This window comes from Pan paniscus, chromosome 19 (assembly GCF_029289425.2).
Source record: "Pan paniscus chromosome 19, NHGRI_mPanPan1-v2.0_pri, whole genome shotgun sequence".
NCBI lineage: Eukaryota > Metazoa > Chordata > Mammalia > Primates > Hominidae > Pan > Pan paniscus.
In genome coordinates, this window is record NC_073268.2 from 30,308,737 (window position 1) to 30,328,945 (window position 20,209).

The 20,209-nt window shown below is 43.4% G+C and overlaps 1 protein-coding gene across 1 annotated transcript in view; it reads left to right on the plus strand.

Annotated features, from left to right (window-relative positions):
* Nucleotides 1-22: 22 nt before the first annotated feature.
* Nucleotides 23-20,209, plus strand: part of ASIC2 (acid sensing ion channel subunit 2) — a 1,146,249-nt gene continuing 1,126,062 nt past the window's right edge. Inside the window, exon 1 of the mRNA XM_063599139.1 lies at nucleotides 23-577. Within this exon, the coding sequence (XP_063455209.1) occupies nucleotides 23-577 (555 nt within the window). The remainder of the gene's footprint in view (nucleotides 578-20,209) is intronic.

The window sequence follows — 20,209 nt, forward strand, 5'->3', positions numbered from 1 at the left end:
TGCGGAACTGCACGGGGTCCCGATGGACCTCAAGGAAAGCCCCAGTGAGGGCAGCCTGCAACCTTCTAGCATCCAGATCTTTGCCAACACCTCCACCCTCCATGGCATCCGCCACATCTTCGTGTATGGGCCGCTGACCATCCGGCGTGTGCTGTGGGCAGTGGCCTTCGTGGGCTCTCTGGGCCTGCTGCTGGTGGAGAGCTCTGAGAGGGTGTCCTACTACTTCTCCTACCAGCATGTCACTAAGGTGGACGAAGTGGTGGCTCAAAGCCTGGTCTTCCCAGCTGTGACCCTCTGTAACCTCAATGGCTTCCGGTTCTCCAGGCTCACCACCAATGACCTGTACCATGCTGGGGAGCTGCTGGCCCTGCTGGATGTCAACCTGCAGATCCCGGACCCCCATCTGGCTGACCCCTCCGTGCTGGAGGCCCTGCGGCAGAAGGCCAACTTCAAGCACTACAAACCCAAGCAGTTCAGCATGCTGGAGTTCCTGCACCGTGTGGGCCATGACCTGAAGGATATGATGCTCTACTGCAAGTTCAAAGGGCAGGAGTGCGGCCACCAAGACTTCACCACAGTGAGTACTTGGTTTTCAGCTCACTCTGTCTGGTCCTCTGGAGAAGTGGTGCGCCGGTGGTCTCCTGCTTGGTTTGGGGTTTCCTTGTGCTTTGGGACAGGAGAGAGAGCAGTGCCTCACCTGAAGGCCACGAGGGTAGTTGGTCAGAGTTGTGCGAGCTGGTTGCAGGGAAGGCTACCGGCCAGGATAGAGCACTGCTGTCAGATCAAATATGGAGGGTGAGTGGGGGGCTTGCGGTGGGGGATCACTTCCCCAGACGTGCTGAGTTGGCTTCCTCCCAGTCAGAGGGAGGAGGCCTGGGCTGTCCGTTGTCCGGTCCGCTTGGTGTCCGAGCTGTGTGATTGGAACAGCTTGTCATTGACGAGGTGGCATTCTGTGTGTGTGTGTGTGCGTGTGTGTCTCTCTCTGCTCGGAAGTGGCATCAGGCACTGCATCCTGTGGGCTGGGCTGGAGCTAAAGCCGTCAGAGAAGGGGGTGTGGGGCCCAGGCAGTCTGGCTGGCTCCGGTGGCTTTGGGAGCTTGCTGGAGCAGGTGATGCTGCAGAGGTGTGGAAGTCTCCTTGCTTCCTTTCCTTGTGTGAATTCTAAGCTCCATGTGGGGAGAGGAGAGGCCGGGCACCCCAGGGCTCCATCTGATCTGTTGGCAGGTTGAAGCCAAGAGATGTTCAGAGTGCTTGGGCAGAGAGGAGGGTCTGGGCGGAGGCACGTGTGCAAGAGGGTCAGGGAGATGCCTGTGAGGGTGAACCAGTCCCGGCTGCCTTGTCTGGGAGCTTTGGCTTGAAACTCAAAGGCTCGGTTTTCTCTCTGTATAATCACTTAACGACGTGGATGCAGGAGGAGGGGTGCAGGGAGGGGGCGAACAGCTGTGGGAATGGAAAGCCTGGGGGAGGAGTGTGGAGCTGAGTAAAGAGGAAAAGCGGAGGGGGATGTGGCTTACGTTCAGGATGGGGCTTACTGGAGGGGCAGAGAGGAAAGGACGAGAGGAGCACTGTTGCTGCCAGGGTTCTCTCTCCAGTTAGTGGGCTGCTAGGCATAACTTGGCATAATAGGTCATACAGCCGCTGCTGACTACTGTTTGCTGCCAGGCACGTCTGGGTATCAGGGGCCGTGGGACCCTCCAGAAGTCCAGTGTGGCTGCTTCCCCCATAGCTGCCTTAGGGAGGATTGAGAGCTTTTGAGTCTCAGAACGTTGAGCCAAAATGCAATTGCAAGTTGGGAATAGCGGGTATAGCAGTTGGGAAGGGGCTGACCTGTGATCCAGCACTTGTCTAGGGTCCTCTGCCTAATGAAGACATTGCTTACCTTTCCTGTGCTGCATCCATTCCCTACCCCCTCTTGGATTCACCAGCCTCTTGCTCTGAGGTTCTTTTAATGCCATAACCAGTCTCTGCCTGTAGCCTCTGTAATTGCTGTTGGCTATCTCCGATTCTGAAAAAGCCCAGAGTGCCGGGGGCATTGCCTCTCGCAGTCTGTGTGCTAGAACTCTGTTTCTTGGAGGAGCTGTTTTGTATTATCCCTTTTAAGCCTTGTGAGGAAGAGCACAGCAAAATCGGCAGTAGTGTATGCTAAAGAGGAAGCCAGTCTGAGCTGGGAGAAGGGACCAGTAATATTGGAAGCTCTTCTAAATGCAGCAAACAGGATCCTAAAACATGTCATGCACAAATGATGTCTTAGGTGGCTTGAGGAGAGATAGAGAAAATGCCTTATTCTTGGAGACTGAAGCCATCACTATATTCCACCCTGTTCTTTCTAGCGCCTGGCAACGCTCGGCTTCACCACTGCACCGTGCAGCTTGGAAATGCACTCAGCTGTTCCTCTGTCTGCCTGAACACACATGGAACACACAGACGACACAGAGGGTGACACAGAGAGAAACTGTAATAAGTAGCAGACTCTGGGTTGAGTTCTCTAGCTTCCTCCTGACTGCATGTCCAACTGGTGGCTTCTTCTGAATCCATGTCTAAGTTCCATTTAGAAGTAAATGTTTTTTGACCCCAGGCTATTGTTTTATACTTGGACCATCTTTTTACTTGCTGAGGTCCCAAGAGGTCTTTAAGATCAGGCCTTAAAGTTCGCCTGAGCTTTTGACCTCTTTGTAATGTTTCCCAAATAGTGAAATTGCCTATGGATAAGATTTACTACTCTGTCAGTGGCATGTCATTATCTGCTGTCCTCAGCAAGTTCAAGAGTAATCTATTTGAGTGTCCATTCCTCAGGCTGGCCCTCTATGTGTGACCTTCCCCATCATTGAAAAGGGGGTGAGCCTCAGTGCTGCTGTTCAAGTTGTTCAGGGAGTGTCAGAAAAAGCATCTACTCCAGGACAGCCCAACGAGGCTCCAGCAGGGAGGCTGGTCTCTGGCCCCAGCTGGGCACAGTGGGCAGCAATGCTGAGCCTTTACTAGAGGGAACATGATGCTGAGTTTGCTCAAGACTTTGTAGTGAGGAGTACTCCTCCCAATTCATCCTTTGTCCCTCTGTCTTTTTTTGGCCTGGGATATAAGCATCCTTCTTATTGGGCTGCCATACCAGAAGAGAGCAGAGAGCCTGGACAGGTGGTTGTTGGAGAAGCCACTTGACCCGCCTTCTCTTATTCATTTTCTCTGCTGTGCATCCCTCTCCAGTTGGCTTATTTTTGAGGCTCTATCTAGGGTTGTACCATGCTAGGTGACTTCTTTCTCTAAGTGCGGTGGCTGACTTATTAGAGAAGTTAAGTATGGGGAAGGGATGTCACAAGGGGATGGCTTTTCTCTGTATTTCTTTTTCTATGAAGCATATCTAGTGGCATCTCCAGTGCAAATGCTCTAGCATAAGCTTTCTTATTCCAAGTTCTTAGCTGATGTGCAATGAAGTGTGTAATACCCTTTAATTAGTGAATGAGCCATGATTCTAGCAGAGTGAGAGAAGGCTGTCTGCGGAGGGTAAAAGTCCCAGGGAAGCCAGGTGTGGGATGCTGACTACAATGTAAACAGGTGTGCTTCATGCTCATGCAAGTACACTCTTAGCCCTCAACTAGGACAATCTGATTTCAGATAAGCACACTTTTTTTCCCTCCTGGAAAAGCAGAAGACAGCTTTGATTCCAGATTGTCTACTTAGGGAGGTTGCCTCATTGACCTAGAGTGGAAGGAAGGAGGAGGGATTGTGTCTGTGGCCGTGATGTTGGATGATGTGAGTGCAAGATTAAGAGCAGAAAGACAAAGATTTGAAGCCCAGCTACAACATTGTCTTTCTTATTCCCTGGTTGTATCTTGCGTCCTCTCTAGGCCTCGACTTGGTCATCTAACATGTGATAGTAATATTTGACTTACTAACCCACAGGGATGTTGGGAGGCAATATATGTGTACACTGTGCCAGCTACAAAGACGGAAGGCGGGGTTGGTTTCCATATTAGTAGTTGGGCTATTCGCAGGAGTCAGACCTGATGAGTAAAGCTATGAAAGATGAAACCAGGGAGGGAGAGGTGGCTACTGCTTTCTCTGTTTGGAGCAGTGGGTTCACATCCAACCTGACTGAGATGGGGTTTCTTAGAATGGAGGTCACAGTTGGATTCGATAGTTAACTCTTGCTGACAGGTGGTGGCCCCACTGCTTGTGTCCAGGACATGATTGTTTTATGTTTTTTCTCTGCTCATCATGTTAGGGGTCATCTGACTCCAAGTACAGAAATACAAATGACATTTCAGTTTCATACTTAACCTACTTTCATAGTTGTATGTGTTTGTATTTTAAATTTGAGATTTCTTAGGAAATATATTTCTTTCTTTCCTTAACAAAAGAAAGGTCTCTCCACTATGAGATCTTGTTAGAGGCACTGTGTAGATCTTGTTAACTGACATCACCTAACATTATAGAGATGGTGGAGGTGAAGGTTTAGGAAGATCACATCTTTGGAATTCTTGCACAAGGCCAAATGGGTCCATAGCTAATCTAGTCTATCTTTTTTAAAAAAATTATTATTATTATACTAGGAACATGTAGGTGAAGAATGTGAGTTTTAGGGAGAAATCTGAGTTGGAATTCCAACTCTGCCACCAATTTGCTGTATATTTTCGGACAAGTTTCTTAACCTTGATTGTCTCATCTCTAAATTAGGAACAATAATACCTATCACTTAGAGCTATCGTGCTGACTCAGTGCCATAAAATATGTGAAGGCCTACTATGTGGCAGGTGCCTAGAGCAGGGTAGGCCTCTTGCTTTGCTTAGTGTCCCGCAGGAGCTCACTCGACTCTCAGTCCAGTGGTTTGCTCACTATTCCATACTATAACTTCACCAACAGCTTTGGAGCACAGGCAACTGCTGTGTTGGTGGTATTCTCAATTCTCATTATATATTAAGCTTTCACTTTTCTCTGTGCTCTTCATATTAATTCTGCTGCTCAAACGTCCTCTCCTTACCCACCATCTTGGCTTCCACATTGAATCCCATGCTCCCAAACTCAACTCTAGGAAGCTCACTTGTCCTGTGCCAGCCCCTCTCCCCACGCCAGGAATGGGTGACCTATGCACCCTGTGCACAGCTTTTATAGCAGTGTGTCATAGTGCTTCATGCATGGTTATTCGTTTGTCAATCAAATAGAGCACCTATTGTGCAGTGTGATAAAAATAGCCTAAAGCCTTGCCGTTTTAGAACTCCCAGCCCATTTCCCACCCCCTCCAGATGAGGTGATAGCTGAGTGCAAGAATGCAGTCTCATTAAACCCAGACTCTGCATACATCATGCTAAATATGGGGGCTGCCCACAGGAAATACCATGACCCAGGCATGGTTTGCTAATTGAATAGTTACTTGCTGTTCCTGGAATAAACCCAGAACCCTTTACTCAGGGACCTTTCCTATTCTACCTCTTTACTTTTTTTTTTTTTTTTTTTCTTGAGATGGAGTCTCACTCTGTTGCCCAGGCTGGAGTGTAGTTGTGCGATCTTAGCTCACTGCAACCTCCACCTCTCAGGTTCAAGCGATTCTCCTGCCTCAGCTTCCTGATTAGCTGGGACTACAGGCGCCTGCCACCATGCCTGGTATTTTTAGTAGAGATCGGGTTTCACCAGATTGGCCAGGCCGGTCTCGTACTCCTGACCTTGTGATCTGCCCACCTTGGCCTCCCAAAGTGCTAGGATTACAGGCGTGAGCCACCACGCCACCCTCTTTACTTTTTATACCTCTTTCTCCATGTCTATTTATCTAAATCCTAGTCATCCTTCAAAATCCAGCTTTACCATCACTGTAGCCTTCTCCAGGAAACCATTGCCCATCCCCTTCCCATTCCCATAATCTAAATTACTCTCTTTCTCGTCTGTCTTCTAAACAGCATTTTGGTTTATTCCTCTGTTAGAACAGTCATTATTCTTTTTCTTGCATTAGAATCATGAAGTGCTTGGGCTAAAAATGACCTTAGAAATGATTTAACACCCTAGTTTTTTAGCCACTGATAATTTTTAATTTTAAAAAGTTTATTAGTAAAAGGTACATATATTTATGATGTACAACACTGCTTTGATGTATGTATACATTGTGGAGGGGCTAAATCAAACTATTTAACATATGTATTACCTCATATACTTACCATTTTCTTGGGGGGATGGTAAGAACACTTAAAATTTACCCCCTTAGCAATTTTCAGTTGTTCAATATATTGTTATTAACTCTAGGCATTATGATGTACAATAGATTTCCTGGGCTTGTCTCTCCTGTTGAACTGAAATTTTATGTCCTTTGATCCATATCTCACCTATCCACCCTGCCACTCCCCAGTCCCCAGTAATCACCATTCTACTCTCTGTTTCTATGAGTTTGACCTTCTAAGATTCCACATAGAAGTGAGATCATGCAGTATTTGTCTTTCTGTGCCTGATTTATTTCACTTTGCATAGTGTCCTCCAGGTTCATCTATGTTGTCACAAATGACAGGATTTTCTTCCTTTTTAAAGGCTGAATAGTATTCCATTGTGTATATATATCACAAATCTTTATTTATTCACCTATCGATGGACACTAGGTTGATTCCATATCTTGGCTTTTGTGACTAGTGCTGCAATAAACATGGGAGGGCAGAATCTCTTTGACATACTGATTTCACTTCCTTTGGATATATACCCGGTAGTGGGATTGCTAGATCATATGGTACTTCTATTTTTAATTTTTTGAGGAACCTCCATACTGTTTTCCATAATGGCTGTACTAATTTCCATTCCCACCCACAGTGTACAAGGGCTCACCTTTCTCCACATCCTTTCCAATGCTTGTTATTTTTTGTATTTTTGACAACAACTATTCTAACAAGTGTGAGGTAATATTGCATTGCTAACTTTTTACAAATCACATATTTCTGTTTTCTCCCCTCCTCATAAGGCCTGATGTCTTCAGTCATCCTTGTATTCTTGGCACCTAGAATTGCTTAGCACATAGCTGTCAAACTGCTTCTTCAGAGTTTGGGTAAAGTGGGTTTGAAGCTTTTTTAATGTTAAGTAAGTCTAGTTGATATATGGTGAAATTGTTGTTTTCAAGCTTCTTTTTGCATCATGGGTAGCCAGGATTCCACCTGCATTGGGATGACTTGTCCCATTATTGTTATTGTTTAATAATACACTTTCTGATTATAGAAGTAATCCATGCTCATTGGAGAAAATTTGGGAAGTGTGGGAAATAATAAAGAAAGGAGAAACCTGGGCAATATAGTAAAACCCAGTCTCTACAAAAAATACAAAAATGAGCCAGGAGTGGTGGCACATGCCTGTAGTCCCAGCTACTTGGGAGGCTGAGGTGGGAGGTTAGCTTAAAACTGGAAGGTTGAAGCTGCAGGGAGCCATGATCACACCACTGCACTCCAGCCTGGGCAACAGAGCGAGACACTGTCTCAAAAAAAAAAGAAAAGAAAAAAAAGAAAAGAAAAGAAAAAGAAAAAAAGAAAGAAAAGAAAAATCGCCATTAATTGCTTCCCAGATATAATTATATATATTATTTTAGCATTTTGGGAGTACTCCCATTCAGCCATGTATTGTGTGCATGTGTGTGTATTACTAGGCCTGGGATCTCACTTTTTGTGCATCTGGTGTCATGTCTGCTCCACAGTACACATCCAATCAATGTTAGCTTGCTCTCTTCTTGAGTCTCCTGGGTAGTCATGAGGTCATTAGGAGATTCCTTCCTTTTAGGCTCAAAACTGAGCACCAGTTACTCTCCTTTGATGGAAATTTATTGATAGTATTTCTGCTTGTTTATCTGATACCATCTTGGTCCTACTGTTTTTTGAATGTCTGCTAAGATGCACCAGAGATGTGTTCCTTTACACAAAGTCACACATCCTGACAGGCCCAACCCTGCTCCATGATGAGGCCCAAGTTTGAGTCAACTCTGGTTCTTCTTGCAAAACCATCCACTTCTTGCAAGACCACCTCAGCACACAGATGTAGATCCTGACTCTCCCGTCTGTAAAGTCTCTAGATTCTATGTCAAAATGGCCTAAATTGTAACTAATGCAAAATAGATGATTTCTCATATTCCTTAGGATGCTCTGAAGTCTTGCGAACATTTGGCATGCCCTTGTGGGGGCAACCTTTGTCAAGCTAAGCAAGTTTTCCATAATGTCAGCCTCCGTTTGGGATCTTCCAGTTTAGAACTTTAAGCTGTAAGCTCTCTGGAAGTCGTGCTTTCAGGGGTATATAAAATTCTGTCTGATGTGATGAAGGGGTAAGACAATGACTGAGAGCTGACTATTTTGATGGCCCACAATGTCTACTTGCAAAGAAAAAACTGAAGCTACTGCACAAGTTCCTAAATAATGCCTAGTTGATTGTTGGGTGACTCTGCATGTCTGTGTCTCTTTCTCTGGAAGATTTTAGACATCCAGAACTGCTTAGAAGGCTACCTGGAAGCTTATTGGCTGGGGTGTTGGTTCCTTTCCTCCTCTGTATTGTAGTTCTCTTTTCCTCTCTATAGAAAGTTCTTCCATTAATGAAGAGATGAATTTAACAAAATTTTGGTAAGGTGAATCCTAGTTTGCTACTGATTTCTTTTGTAAGAGCTGAAATGTGGTCCCATTAAAAAATCTCCCAAAGACTGAATTGGTAGCATTTAGCATTAAGTTTGCCATTAGAGGTGGTGCTCCATAGAGCAGCCCATATGTCAAAGTGCCACGCACCCCATTCCCTCCATGAGACTAAAACGATACCACCTGAGTCTAGAGAGACCTGAAAATTTGCTGTGTGCTTTCTCTTTTTTGTAGGATGTTTATGTTTGATGGAGCTGAGTTAAAATATCCAACTTGACCAGCAAGGCCATTTGACCCATGATCTATTACAACCTGAGACCAAGCCTACATCACCCCTCCCAGTTTGAAACTCCATATATCATATTTCACTCATGCATTTGACTTAAAACCATACAGACTGGGCTTAGTGGTTGCTGGATAGCAGCTGTCTCCAACGCTCAGAAATACTACATGGTTATTATTTGATAAATTGAAATTCTCTGATAAAAGCCTGTTTATCAGGTTGGGCTTTATTTGAGGACAGCATTCCCCAAAGTGCTATTCTTTGGATGCTGAAGCATCTTTCCATCTCCCAGTACTTATTTTCTTCTGATTTCGATATATTCTCTATTGATTGCCTCAGTAGCCATTGAAATTTATGCTCAGAAGAAATTAAGCATGTAAAACAGAAGCAACGTATTTGCCTGGATTTATGACCTCTGTAGATTTAGTCGTACAACCTTTGGGAAGGTAATAAGCCTCAATGGGCCTCAGTTTGCTTATCTGTAAAATGAAGGGGTGGAATTAGGTGGTTTCTAAGGACTTGCCAACCTGTACCGCTCTAATGCAACAGAACATAATAAACATTTGTTTTCTGATCCTACATCTGTTGCTGAAACTCAAACTTTAACTTACGTTGGGAGCGGGGAGGAGTTGCTGCTCATTTGCCACCAGATCTATTTATCTATTTATTTGTTTGTTTAATTATAACCATTTTATTTTGATAGATATGTACAATGGAAGCAGAAACACCTAGATGCATTGAGAGGCTGCAGCAGGATGAGGGAGGCACAGAATCTTGCTCTCAAAATCCTGTTCAGGAGCCATGATATGCCTGACTGAAGCTCATCGGTCTGACTCAAAGTTTGCAGCACAGTAGTCCAGCAGTTGAGGGGAGTGATCCACTCTGGGTCTTCCATGCGTGAATTAGCAAGTGTATCTGTGGAAGACACTGTTGGTCAGCCCAGATCCTCTTTACTGCACCTGTAGGTAGAGCACATAACAGCTTAATCAGTCCCCTTCGTGGGGAGGCTGGCCCTTGGTTGACAGGTGCTGCCTCTTCTGGAGATACCTGGGAAGTTATTCACCTCCCCACCACCTGGGGGCAGCCAGTGGCCAGTGACTGACTGACAGGATTAGGAAATGCCAGTCATCTCACCTCAAGATGGAATACATTGTGGTGCAGTTTACACTCAGTGTTTCCCGTGGGATCAGGCTGAGCTGGACTTCTCCTGAAACCACATTCATGCTTACGTTTTCCCCTGCCCTACCTTCCCCTTCCCGCTTCTAGGCTTTTTATGAGAACACTCCCTCAATAAATCACCTGTAGAAGGTGTGCCATCTCAGGCTCTGATAGGGAACCCAACCTGTGTATTGATTAGTTTTAGCTTTTTTATCCATATGGTAACATGGACAATAGTCTAGGCATGTGGACCTAAGTCTGGTTTAGAAAGAAAAAAATACCTTTTTCAAAAATCTTTTAAACCTGGGACTTTCAAAATCTGTGTTTTCAACTCAAGACTGGTAACAATTCCCAAGGGTGGCCCTCATAACTCAAATGAGCATCTCTCTGATTGGGATTCACTACTCTAAGCACAGCTGGTTGGTTCCCCTTAGAGGTGTTTGCCCAAAGAAAGCCCTTCCCAAGGTTTCCCTTCTCCGAAGAGCTGAGCCATACCCATTCTCCCAGCTGTTACGTGACCCTCAGCTGCTCACATTCTAGCATACACTTTTATCAGCACCTGCATTCTCATTTCCTAAGTTTGCTCTCTCTGAAAACTTCCCTTTCCTACCCTTCTACCAGCCTTCACTTCCATTTCTTCCTGAATGTGCATCAGCCTGGCTTCAAGCCATGAAGAGGAGGCTATGCATTTGATGTTGGCAGTGTCCTGGGCCCATCGATAAAGTAGAAGGCAGTGAGAGATGTATGGCTGACCAGAGGTGATGCTCCTCATATGTCACAGAAACCATGAGCGATGAGGAGCGTATGAAAGAACTCAGACAGCTTAGCATGAAAAGCGAAGTGGGTGGCTCACGGGCAATATGAGAGCTGTTTTAAAACACTTCGAAGGCAATCATAGAGAAGAGGAATGTGACTTTCTCTGTGTGAAGCCAGGGAGCAGAGCTAGCACCAATGTGTGGGTAAAAGTTTAGATAAGTGGATATCGGCAGACTAGAAGGAGTTGTCCTAGGAGTCTAGAGCACCCTGTACCCTGCCATCAGCTCTAGCTGAGGCCAGACAATTGCTTATTGGCAATGCTGCAGATGTGGATCAATGTCAGGTAAAGGGTTGGATTTAATGATCTCTAAAGTTACTTTCAACTCTGAGAGTCTTTATTTCCTTCCTGCACAGATAGTTGGGTTCAGAGGTGAGGGACATTGGCAGATAGCACTGGAAAAAAAACTGATAATAGATGCAATCCAGCACATCCAGACTGCAGAATCACCCCATTTCCCAATACTGTGTAGTCTTGAAGCTAAGTGTCTCAGAAGTCAGGAATAAGAATGGTGCCACATGAGACTGTAGACACAAAAGAGTGGATATTTCAGTTCATCCAGAGAAAGTGTGGGAAGTGGGTGGCTGGTGGAAGCCAAGGATTGAAGGGGCTGTTAAATGACCTGGGCATCCTAAAGTGTGTATGGATGGCTCCTCAAGAGGCAGTTCCCAGAGGAATTTGTCATAAATTCTGGGAGCTAGAGCCAACCCTAGAGAGGGAATCTTGGGTTGTGGTTGGGCATGGCCTGGCTCCATGTGGAGGGCTGCAGAGACTGAGAGGTTTATGGACTAGAGATAACTCTAGGTTTAGTATGGCTAGAGATAGACCCAGCTATAGGAGTTTGGAAGGAGGCTAATCTGGCAGAGAGAATGTCCTGCCCAGGAGCACTGATAACAGACAACAAAGGGATATCTGAGCTTGGGGAGCTTGGCAAATGTTGGAAGAATGAAGAGCTCTGGCACTTGAGATAATAACATAATGAGGTATTTTGGCCTCGTGGTACAATCATGGAATTTAGTGCCAGACAGGTGTAGGTTCCAGGTTTCCCTGACCTTGTACAAATTACTTAACACCTCCAGACTTCAATATCCTCATCTATTAAATAATATAATAATACTGGTACCTCATAGGATTGTTTGCAGCAATTGAGTGAAATAATATAAGTAAAACTTTAAAAGTTATCCCAGATGTGGAATGTCAGCTGTTTTGTTACTGTTGTTACTGTTATTATTACTAAGATGAGCTGGTGATACAACATAGTGACAGGAGATCCAGGAGCAAGACGATTTTTTGGAAATCTATATTGACAGTGTAGTATCAGGAAGTCCCCAGAAAGTATGGGGAATGAGGCTGTGATCAAGCCAGGGACCCAGCTCCTGCTGTTACAGTTGAGCCTAAGCTACTATAGACATGCAGGTCTTGTCAAAAATAAAAGTTCTTTTATTTGTTCATCATTGTGTAGCTTACAAAACCTGTTAATAATGGCTAACATTTTCTGAGCACATACTGTATCCCAGGCACTGTTCTATGCACTTTACATGGAATACTTCATTTGGTCTTCACAACAGCCAAGTGAAATATATAATAGTTGACATATCTTTTTTTTGTATGGAAAAAACTGAGGTTTAGAAAAGTGGAAGAATTGGCCTACAGTCACTTATCTTGTAATTGGTGGAAGCAGGATATGAATGAGGTATCTGATTTTATATCCTAAATGCTTTCTAAGATGTTATTTGATCCTCACAATAACTCTGAAAGTGGAAAATGTATTGTCTTAGTCTTAGTCTGTTTTGTGTTGCTATAACAGAATACCCGAGACTGGGTAATTTATAAAAAGAAAAAAAAAAAGAGGTTTAGTTAACTTATGGTTCTGCAGGATGTGAAACTCAACACTGAGCAGCCACATCTGGAAGCTTCTGGAAAGTCAGGCCTACTACAGACATATGCCCAGATCCCAGAGACATGGTGCTTGTGATATGCAAACATCATGACTATAAGATCCTAAGCCCATCTTTCCCTGAAAAGGCAAAGTTTCATTCACAAGTTTGACGCCCAGTGTTCTGGCTGTACTCCCATTGAAACCAGCATCTCCAAAGATGCATGACATCAGCCCAGAAACCACCTGAATATTCATCAAAAGAAAAGGTCTGCTGAGAGCCTTGTGCTACATCAAAACATGGCAGAGAAATGGGAGGGGAACCAGATGCATGCAAAAAAGGCAAAACACAATAGGCAACCTTGCTTTATAAGAATCTGCTCTCATGGGAACTAATTCATTCCTACAAGAAGTAACCCAGTCTAGCAAGAAAGACATTAATTCATCTTAATGATGTAATCACCCCTTAAAGGGACCACCTCCCAACACCATCACATTTGGGACCAAGCTTCAACATGAGTTTTTATGGGGACATACTATATATATTCAAACCATAGCATGTACCAATATATCTATTTCACAGTTGAACATAGGTAAGGCTCAGAGAAGCTTAGTGACTGGCACAACGTCACTCAGTAAGAAAGTGGCACCATTAGGGATTAGAGTTCATGCTTTCTGATTCCCTTTAGGGGTTCTCTGTAAAGACATCATGCTTTTTTTGTGCAGGGCTGAGCTGAATGAAATCAGGCCAGTCACTCTGAGAGCTGGGCATATAATTACGGTACTCCTAACCTTCCAGCTCTGCCAGTCTGCACTAATTCTTCATTCTCTCTTACCCTGATTCTGTGCTTGGGAACATGCAGGTGGAGTGCCAAGCCATTCTATAGCACTTGCTTCAGGAATGTAGAGAACCTGGAGAAGTCTCTTCTTGCCAGGGTAACACTTGACATTTCTCCAAGTTGCCAACTAGTGGGCTCAGGGGTCTCACATGAGGAAATGAGTATCCCTATCCAGATGTGCATGTGATTCTGCTGTACTAGCTCTTTCCACCTCCACTTCTCCATTTTAAATCTCACTCTAGGTGGAAGAAATTATAACTTTATAGCAAACAGATATGTTTCAGGAAGCAGGTGGCAAGAGGTCAGCATTGAGAGCTTCAACTTCTGCCTCTGAATCAGTGACTTGATTTTGAATGTCCAGCCCAAGTTTGCTGTAATTGACAAATTTGCAAGTGGCAGTGAATAAGAGCTGGAGCTCTGGAGAGAGACTATTTATTGATTCATACACTATCTGAATGACCTAATGATTATACACTACAATTGTATACAACTTTGATGACCTGAGTATGTTGTTTAATTAGATTTGGGGAGAATTAAATAATTTGTAAACTGCATAGCACAGTAGGCCTCAACCTATGTGAGATTTTTCTCACCGTTCTCTCTCTTGTCATCCCCACCTACGCACAAACTTTTTGACTTCTAATCCAGCACTATATGTATTTCTGTCTCTTTCTTTCTGTTCTTTGAAAAGGGTTTTTTTCTTGGAATACTCTGGACTGTGTTCCCTTGTATTTCCCCTTCCTCACGGGATATAGCAGTTGAGGGGCCTCTCTTGGAGCAGGAGTGATTGGGCAGGGTCTCCAGCATGCCCACTATGATGTGTAGGTAATTTCAGTTTCCACTTTTTCCTTGGTGTCCCTGAGAGATGCCCATTTGTATTTTCACAGAGTGCAAGAAGGCATTGGAAGTAATAGAATCTTCTAAAGTTTGGGCCAAGATGGCTTTCTTGGAATGATTTCCTAGCAGAATACTTCATTCCCCTGGGCCTGTTAGCTATTTCAGGGACATTTTAAGTGGCTATTAACAAAATGTTGAATTATGGCTGCAAACTCCTGGGAGCTCAAGTGACATTCACATGAATCACAGGTGAGCTCTGTGCAGTCAAGGCTGCCACAGTGGGCTGAGATTAAACAAACAGGGGCCATTGCTCCCCCCAGAGCAGTGAGGCAAGAACACCATTTCTTGGAGGCTATGATTTCAGGCAATGTGTCCCTTACATGCAGAACACTGTTTCAGGCAGGACACATAGCTCATTGCTGCAGGGCAGACAGATGCTCTCTGGTTTGCAGAGAGGCGTATTTCAGTTTTATGTCTGCAAGAATTTACCAACGCTCAGCATGCCCAGGAATCTACCAGCCAATCTCCAGGGTTATGAGTTGCCCAGCACGTGGATTTAACAAACATTTACTGATGTTCCCTATGTTCTAGACATTGTGCTAGGCTCAAGAGAAGTGGAAAAGAATAATACCCAGTCTAGACATTCAAGGAGCTCATGGTTTAGTGGGGAAGCTAAACAGTAAATAAAAGATTACTTTACACAAAATAACCAAAGTTTGCCCAAGGTCCAGAGGTAACACATGGTAGGCTCTGAAAATTTTCCAAAAGGAGATAATAGCTAAATTTTATTCTTTTTTTAAAAAAAGAATTGGAAACAATTTCAAACATATAGGTGTTGCAAAACTAGTTTGAAGAATTCCTGTGTATCCCTCACCCAGAAGTTCAACAGTGGTCCACTAAGGTCCTTCATGGCTAAAGGAGTCCATCCAGGACCACTCCTTATTCCCAGTTGTCAAGGTTCCCCTTACTCTGTCTTTATTCTTACAATGTTTCTGTTTTACCTTGATTTTCATGTACTGGATTTTTTTTTTTAATAATTCAAGGCCAGTCATCTTGCACAATGATCTTCAATTTTGGTTTGTTCAATGTTTCCTCTTGAAGACACCAGATATGATTTTTTGGCTGGAATTTCACAAAACTGATGCAGAATTCTCATCGTAGCCTATCTGGAGGCATGCAATATCTATTTGTCCTAATACTGATAGTGTTAACTTTTATCACTTGATGAAGGTGTCTCTTCTGGGGAGATACTTTGAGACTATGTAAAATTCCATTTCTTATTACTCTCTCACCCTCTGGTTTTATCATCCATTGATTTCTCTTGCTTGAATTATTACAATGAACCTTGCCAAATGATGGTTTATGAATTCCATCATCCTTTCTACATTTATTAGTTGGTTTTCTGAAATACAGAAGAGCTTTCTCTTTTTTCTCTTTATTTATTTACATTGGTGTAGACTCATAGATTTCTATTTTATTCAATAGGTTACAGTCTGATAATATTGTTTATTTTGAAACTCAAATTTTCCCACATTTGGGAACCCCTTCCAGCTGACTTTGTGTGCTTTTGACATTTCCCTGTATTTTTTGAAAGTTTTTTTTCTTTCTTGTGCAGCTAGATGTTCAGGTTCATTTTCTTCATTTCCTTCCTCAGCCCTTTAATCAGCCAGTTCTCTAACAAACCTTGGTTCATTTGAACAGGAAATGCTATTTAGAACCAAGATCTGAGTTGTAGGTATGCTCAGTACTACTAGGGTGTAGTCCAGACCTTCTCAGTGGACAGAGCTAGGATAGTTACATCTACATTTACACCTACATCTCAAACCAGGAATTTACACAGATGCTGCTTATTCCAGTCTAACAGCACAGGGTTCACTCTGGCTTTCCCTCCTTCCATATTGGTGCCCCCTTTCTCTAGCAGTAGGAAACCTGTGTTGTGTTACCCTCAGGTTATTTACTTACACTCAACTCTCTTGAATGGCGCCCGTCTTCCTATCCCACTGGGCTTCTGTTCCGCTTGGATGCCCTCCTCTCCTCCACTCTGGTGCCCTCCTTGTGTGCACTCTGGCTGCTACCAGCCTGCCTTTCATTCATATTCAAATTTCCCCAATTGTCCCCAAAACATGTTTACAGTTTTCTAACTTTTAAAATTCAAGACCCATTGAAGATACAATCAAGATTCATGTGTTGCATTTGGTTATTTTGTCTCTTTTAATGAAAAAGCTCATCCCCCCAATCCACATCACACACAGAGTTTTAAAAATAGCTTTGTTGAAATGTAATTCTCATTCCATACAATTCACCCATATAAAGTGTACAATTCAACGGTATTAAGTGCATTCGAAGCATTCTGAATTTTTGAACATTTTTATTACCTCAGAAAGAAACCCCGTACCCATTATCAATCACCCTGCTTCAATTTCCATCAATCCCCCCTACTCTAGTTCTAGGTGATCATTAATCTATTTTCTGTCTCTATAGATTTTCCCATTCTGGACATTTTGTATAAATGCAGTCATGTATGTGCATTTTGTGATAGATTTCTTCCATTGAGTACAACGTTTTCAAGGTTTAATCATGTTTTAGAATGTGTTCATATTTTTTTCTTTTTATTATCAAATGATATTCCACTCTATGGATGCACCACATTTTATTTATGCGTTCATCGTATACCACGTTTTATTTATCCATTCATCAGTTGATGGGCATTTGAGCCATTTCCATTTTTTGGCAACTATAAATAATGCTGCTATTCATACATCGTTTAGTGTTGACTTTTGGAAGAAAACAAACCAGTTTTCCTATACAATGATCCCACATATGAATCTATCTGTTTATTTCCATGTGGTATCACTTAATTTGCTCCTCCCTTCCCTGTATTTTTCATAAAGTAGAAGTTAGATTTAAAAACATGGTGAGATTCAGGTCCAAACTGAGGATTTCTTTCATTAGAGATACTAGATCTTTCACTAGAGATGCTAGTTTTTGATCATTTGGCTAAGATAATAACTGCTAGGTAGCTCCATTGCCTCCTCTCCCATCTTCAAATCATCTCCCATCATTTGTCAGATGACACCACTACACCTTTAAACATTCTATTTGTGCTAAAATTTGAACCTGAATTAGTAATTTCATTAGAGGTTTCAAAATAGTGATTTCCCAATTCTATCATTCTACGTGTATCAGCTGACATTGTATTATAAGGAAGAATTTTCACTCATCAACTGGGGAAAAACTACAGTTCCTCCTAGGTAAGCAAGATAGATGCTTATTCCTATCCTTTAATTACTGGTTTTCAGAGGATTGGGTTGTGTGATCATTGCCAAGCTGGACTTTGAGGGATGATTAATTCTCAGATGGACAAGGGATAAGGTATTCACTAGAGTCGAACAATGGCTAAAAGAATGACTGTGGGTGAAAGGAGAGAGCGAAGGTTGGTAGGACTCCACTCAGCCGTAGTCAAGGCAACTAGACTCCTTCTGGATCCCGTGATATCCCATGGTGGGACTCTTTATTGCTCAGATGTGGTTCTCTCACTAGTCCAGAGCCTGGGCAGAGCTGGAGCAGAGGCGGCAGGCACTAGGGTTGGTGGAGAAGGGCAGTGACAGCATTGACCATGTGGCATAAGGCAGCTCAGAAAGTGTCCAGTGTAAGGATCCTAATCATTTAGCCTGCCCCTTCTCATCTTGTCTCTTCCCCGGCACTTTTTCTTAATTGGCACCCGATGCTTGTGCTTCCATGTGTGGATCTCCAGGGAATTCATGCAGCAGACCCTCCTCAGTGGGAGTGGGAGAGGTGGGGTAGCAAAGGAAAACTTCACATGTGGATTTCATTTAATTAAACTACCTGAATTAATAATGAAGGTAAAACATTTACTGAGCATTGGCTATGTGCCAGGCAATGTTTAAAGCACCGCATGTGTTTTAATGCATTGCATCCTCCCAGGGACACAATCGGGGAGGTACTTTTACTCCTCTCATTCTGTATTGAGGACTGAGGTACAAAAGATGAAGGCAATTGACAAGGTCTCACAGCTCATGGTCTCATGCAGTCCCCTATTCTGCCTTTCTAGGTGGGGTGCATGAAGAAGAGCTTCTGCTCGGAGGAGTTAGTTTCATATTCTTCTGCTCCCAGCTTGCATTTCCCTGGATAATTAGATAATTCAACAGCTCACTGGCTTTGACCCTAGAAGGTGGGACTTGTGGGTGCAAAGGGGTCTAAATGTTTGGGTCCCCCACTAAATTCATATTTTAAAATCTTAACCCCAAGCTGATGGTATTAGGAGGTAGGGCCTGTGGGAGGTGATTAGGTCATGGGGGGTGAAGCCTTCATGAGTAAGATTAGTGTCCTTATAAAGAGGTCCTAGAGAGACCCACCCCTCCTTCCACCACATGAGGACACAGCTAGAAGGCACCATCTATGAATCAGGAAACGAGCCTTCACCAGACACTGAATCTGCCAGCACTTTGAGCTTGGACTTCCCAGCCTCTGGAACTGTGAGAAATAAATCTGTTGTTTGTAAGCTACCCAATTTATAGTGTTCTATTATAGCTGCCTGAACAGACTAAGACAAAAGTGATGTGGGGTGGAGCTTACAGAGGGGAGAAACACCCAACGGACACAAAGAAGACTGTGCCCAGGAGCCCTCCACCTGATGGTCCACAAATGAGATGTTTCCTCCACACAACCTGCTCTCTGCCTTGCCTCCACAGGGACACTAATTATCTGGCATGCTAACAAACCTAGAGAATTAACATGGAATGTGGATAATGATGATTTCAGTTGATGGATTTAAAGCTACCTTCCTGGGAAAACATAATTCAGTCTGTTTGCTGGGAAAGCATCTTGGAATCAAATAGCACATATTGGCTAAAGTCTCAATTGTGGAGGATCAGTCACATGTCTACCATGTGCAGTTAATTCAACCTGATGTCCACTTATTCATTCATTTTGTCTGTTTTGTCCAGGATGGATATGGCATGTCCCCTGCTCTCAGTGGAATCTCATATTTTTAGAAGGTTACAGATATACAAACAAATAATTTTAATTAGAACTGTCATGAAAGAATTATCTATACTGTGCATGGCAGGGGAAGCTAGTGCAGAGGGAGCAAGAGTGATTCATTCCTTCTAGGGGGATTGGAAAGACTTCATGGGAAAGGTAGCATTTTAGCTCTGCCTTCAAAAGGAGTAGAATATAACAAGTGAAAAGAGCAGGTGAGGATCTTCCAGGGCCAGGGAAATGTGCCAATGAAGTTACAAGGCAGGTGGGTCCAGAGTATGCAAAATGTGGGCTTGGGAGACAATGCTGCATGAGCAGGCCAGAGACAGGCTGTGAGGGAGGCCCACTATGTTTGAGTATTGTCTGTGCTGATGAAAAAAGCCAAACTCTCCAAAATATTTGAAGAGGTTTATTCTGAGCCAAATATGAGTGGCCACGGCTCATGACACAGTCTCAGGAGGTCTTGAGAACACGTACCCAAGGTGGTTGAGGTACTGCCTGTTTTTATACATTTTAGGGAGACAGAAGTTACAGGCAAAGACATAAATCAATAATGTAAGTAACACATTTGTCCAGCCCAGAAAGATGGGACATCTCAAAGGGAAGGGGGCCTTCCAAGTCATGATTGGATTCAAAGATTTTCTGATTGGCAATTGATTGAAAGAATTAAGCTTTGCCTCAAGAGTTGAAGTCAGCATAAGGAAATCATTGAATTAAGTAAGTAGGGTTGTGGAAGCCAAGGTTCTTGTTATGTAGATAAAGCCTCTAGGTAAGGGGCTTCAGAGATAATGGATAGTAAATGTCTCTTAAAAGGTGTCAGACTCTTAGTAAAATCTCTCCT